Source organism: Egretta garzetta, unplaced genomic scaffold (genome assembly GCF_000687185.1).
Source record: "Egretta garzetta isolate BGI_Z169 unplaced genomic scaffold, ASM68718v1 scaffold638, whole genome shotgun sequence".
NCBI lineage: Eukaryota > Metazoa > Chordata > Aves > Pelecaniformes > Ardeidae > Egretta > Egretta garzetta.
In genome coordinates, this window is record NW_009260676.1 from 259,587 (window position 1) to 264,023 (window position 4,437).

The following is a 4,437-nucleotide window of genomic DNA, read 5'->3' on the forward strand; positions in this document are numbered from 1 at the left end:
TCTTTTAAGTTGGGTGGGGGGGAAAATTAAAAGGCTTTTTTTTTTTTTTTTTTTTTTTTAAAGGGGATGCAAATCAGATGCTCTCTCGGTTTAGCCGACTGGCTTAAAATAGTGAATACAAAAGATGAGATTTATAGGGTGAAAAAAGGAATCCTCGCAGGCTTAATCTGTTGGACAAAAAGCCTCTGATCTCACTGTTTTCTTAGCCAGAAAGAGATGCCTGTGTAATCTATGGAGGGAGGCAGTAAATACCTCCTCACAAAAATAAACCACTTTAAAAAGAACAAATAGAAACCCCGCATTCTTGAGGTCATTTGTTGGTTTTTCCCCCAGCCGGTCTCCCTTTTTTCTTTAGAGTTATCTTGTCAATAAGCTTAGAGAATCAAAAGTGGGGAGGGGGGAAGGATGTTTGCTTCCCTTCCCAAGTCAAGACAATGCAAAATGCAAAAATGGTTGGACTTGATGATCTTAAAGGTCTTTTCCAAACTAAATGACTCGAGACGATTCTAAATGTATTAGCATGGCGTGTTTTTGCTGGGTGGACTGAAAAGCTTTTCAGACTCAAAAATGAACACCCCTCCCCCCCCCAAAAAAAACACCCCTGAATTCCAGTTCATTATAAAATGTGTGCTTCCCGCTGAGCTTTCTGCTTTCTCTGGGAGACGGAGAGAGGTGATAATCCCTTTCTGTATTGCTCCAGCCTTAAGATCGCTTGGCACCTTGCATGTAATACTGGGCACCTCGATACGGAAAGACACACTAGGAATTTGGAAGGAGTTCAGCAGCAACCCAAAGGGAAGGGGTCATGTGTGCTGAATCATGTGGAAAGACTGCGATAATTAAGTATGCAGCAGAAATCCCAGCTGAACAGAGACAAAGAAAGGATGAGAGTGTTCTGCAGTGGGGCTGGAAGTAAGATTTGAGAGGGAATTTTTAAGCAGGTACAAAGATGTGTAGCAAGGACGGCATTTGTTAGGGAAGAACTTGAGTTAAAAATGAGGAAAAGTGCCTTGAAATTGAAAATCCAAGCTGTCTTTCCTGGATGGAGTACGTGAGAAGGTGCTTGTGGTCCCTAGAGGCTCTCTCTAGCTCTGGCTGAGCTTTTGGGGCTCTCTGCTGGGAAAAACAACCTTTCTGGGATTTACTTGCTAAACTGCAGGTTCAGAGGCAGTTTGGAAAGGGCAGCTCTGGCAACGGAGAGGAGGAAACTGAAGTGGGACTGCAGGGACATGGCAGAGAGCACGGAGAGCAAGACGTGAGAGCTGGAGGTGTGGGAGGAAGGGTGGAAGGCAGAGTCCGTCCCTTCCACCCTGAGATGTACCTGTTTACAATGTTTACTGGTTTTGATGTGCTACCCGGAGTTTCGCTGGTCTCCAGCAAGCCCCAGCTGTAGCTACATAGCATCAGGCTTGTTCTGGTCCCCCGTGCACCCCAGCTTCTGCCCTTGCCGTGGCCGCCCTCTCGTCTCGGGCAGGTCTCTCCACCCCCCTGCAGACATGTCAGAGGCTGCGTTTGAGATGAAGGCACCCGAATTAGTCTGGGTCCTGTTCCCGATGCAGCGGGTACTGGGCTGTGAATCGTTAGCAGCCCTGTACGCGGTGTCCAGAATAATGAATTAGCCGCCTTCTGCCAAAAAACCCAAGTTGCCATTAGGGAAGGTGCTCGTTTTCTCTCTCCAGGCACGTACTGTGTCTGCCTCCGCTGCCGTCCGGGAGAGCCGAGCCATCCTCTGGGGCTCGTTACCAGGCCAGGAGGAGCAGCCGCAGCTCAGCGGTGGGGTGGGCTGGGGAGGAGGTGCTGGAGGGGGGAGCTCACCACCGCTCTCCGGCAGGGAGCTGGGGAGACAAATGTCCCTGTTTGCAAGGGAGAAAATGGAAGGAATCACTATACAAGTATGATATGAAAGAGTTTTCCAAATAGGTGCATAGCCTGTGCTCTGATCATTCGGGAGGCTCAACCAACCATGTGGGCTGAGCAAGGCTTGGGAATGGGGTAAATGAAAGTGCCCATTTCTCCTTCCACTGGTGAAACGCTGCTTTTCAGGCTTCCATTTAATGAGCAGTCCATAACACAAGAGACCCCTGAGGTATCTCCGAATGCTTCATGTTTTTATTCTATTCCAGGCAGCCTGTCTTCTGTGGAGCTGTGTTAAATCCATGGATGTATCACCCTGCTTTAAGCAGGGAGTGGGCAGCCAGGTTTGCTGCTTAACCCTGCCGTGAAGCCGGGGAGCAGTTTGTCACCAGTTAATCCGGGAGCCAGGGATTCATTTGCTACTGCGCAGGGCTCGTTAAGATGTCCCCACCAGGGGACCTTCAGGTCATCAGCATCTCCCCAGGCAGTGTCCTCACCACGGCTACTGGGAGGCGGCCGTGTTCCACACTGAAAACACCTTGAAGGTTTTGAAATAAATCTTAGGATAAACAGCGAGGTTGTGAGCCTCTTCTAAAGCCCCGGCACATGGCGGGAGGATGAGACAAGCTCCCAAGGTGTGGGTCCCGGAGGCTTTCAGAGGACACGGAGACCTGGCTCAGGGCTGAGCCCCCTGGGCTGGGGAGAGCCACACTTCCCCCTGTTGCCCCGTGCCCGCCGCTGTCACCACGCTCCCCTGCATCACGTATGTCCCTCTGCTTTCTTTTGCAGAGCGACTTGTGGTCTTTGGGGATAACGGCCATCGAGATGGCAGAAGGCGCTCCCCGTAAGTAGATGCGTTGCTCTGCTTTAATTAACCCAGGGTTGTAACGCGCTGGGGTTTGCTGAGCACCAGCCAGTGCTCGGTGCTGTGCAAGAAACACCGTGCAAAGGTTTTCCCAAGCAACCTGAGCTCGCTGAGGTGGAGCTCTCAGGGTCCATGGGGACAAAGCTGCCAGGGCAGTGTGGCCTGGGGGATAAGGATGGGCAGCGATCAAAGGCACACGACCCTGCGTGACTCCCGTCTTGCCCCTTCGGCACTCTGGGACTCAGTTTCCTCGAATAAAATACATATGAAGAAGGGGAGGAGGACTGGAAGTGGGTGAACGCTGCTCCTCAGCACTGGTGTTTTGCCAGCCTCCGCTGGGGCCAGCGGTGCTGGGGACATGCACGCCTCTTGGCTGGGGACATCAGCTCTCACCTGAGCTCCAGGTTGCCAGGGTCTGCAGGGGGTTGTCACTGCAAATCCTCCTGTCCTGCAGGTCTTGTAGCTTCAGAGGAAACATGGGTCTCCCCAGTTGGGTGTGTAGACTCTTTGGGAAGCTTGGGGAGTCTGCAAGACGCCGTGCCGAATTTAATGCCTCTTCTTGCCCATTGCAGCTCTCTGTGACATGCATCCCATGAGAGCCCTCTTCCTCATTCCCCGTAACCCAGCCCCGAGGTTGAAATCAAAGAAGTGGTGAGTCTCTTTCTCAGTCTTCAACAACTGTAAAAATGTCTCTGGAGCAACTTGTTTCTGCACCCTGGGCGTGCTGGGGATTTCGTATTGAGGTTTATATAGCTTTGGGGGTTGGTGACAGTCTCGAGCATCACTCTGGTGAGTGCAGGTTTGGGTCTTGACCTTCTTTGGAGGGGCAATTTGGTCTGAAGGAGTCGTGCACCGTGGGACGGAGAGCTTCCTAGGTAGGCAGAGAGGGGAACACTCTCTAACGCTGCCATTTCACAGCACGGAGTCGGCTTTTCCAAGGCAGTTCGTGCAGCCTGAAGCCAGATGACACTTTGCTTGGCTCCCATTTCTTTCCAGTCAGGTTCCGTTCTCAAGTGGAAATATGTACCAAGGCCAAAGAAAGGATAGTTTATCTTGAAGGCCCAGGAATGCGGAGGTTTGTACTTAGTTTGGGCTTTATTTTAAAATTTTGCAGGAAAAAACACATCACTGTTTTGAAAAAAAAAAAGCAGGGCACGCCAATAAAAACCTGTAGGGGTATTGAGGTTTATATAGCTTTGGGGGTTGGTGACAGTCTCGAGCATCACTCTGGTGAGTGCAGGTTTGGGTCTTGACCTTCTTTGGAGGGGCAATTTGGTCTGAAGGAGTCGTGCACCGTGGGACGGAGAGCTTCCTAGGTAGGCAGAGAGGGGAACACTCTCTAACGCTGCCATTTCACAGCACGGAGTCGGCTTTTCCAAGGCAGTTCGTGCAGCCTGAAGCCAGATGACACTTTGCTTGGCTCCCATTTCTTTCCAGTCAGGTTCCGTTCTCAAGTGGAAATATGTACCAAGGCCAAAGAAAGGATAGTTTATCTTGAAGGCCCAGGAATGCGGAGGTTTGTACTTAGTTTGGGCTTTATTTTAAAATTTTGCAGGAAAAAACACATCACTGTTTTGAAAAAAAAAAAGCAGGGCACGCCAATAAAAACCTGTAGGAAAAATATTCCTGAAGCCCAGCAGATGTTGTTTTGTTACTGTATATTCTGTACCGATGGAGCTGGAGCCCTTAAAACCACTCATCTTTCCTCTGGGCTGTTT

The 4,437-nt window shown here is 50.6% G+C and overlaps 1 protein-coding gene across 1 annotated transcript in view; it reads left to right on the forward strand.

Moving 5' to 3' along the window:
- Positions 1-4,437, forward strand: part of TNIK (TRAF2 and NCK interacting kinase) — a 159,386-nt gene that overhangs the window by 96,501 nt on the left and 58,448 nt on the right. Inside the window, exons 7-8 of the mRNA XM_035901178.1 lie at positions 2,644-2,698; positions 3,292-3,370. Coding sequence (XP_035757071.1) covers positions 2,644-2,698; positions 3,292-3,370 — 134 coding nt within the window. The remainder of the gene's footprint in view (positions 1-2,643; positions 2,699-3,291; positions 3,371-4,437) is intronic.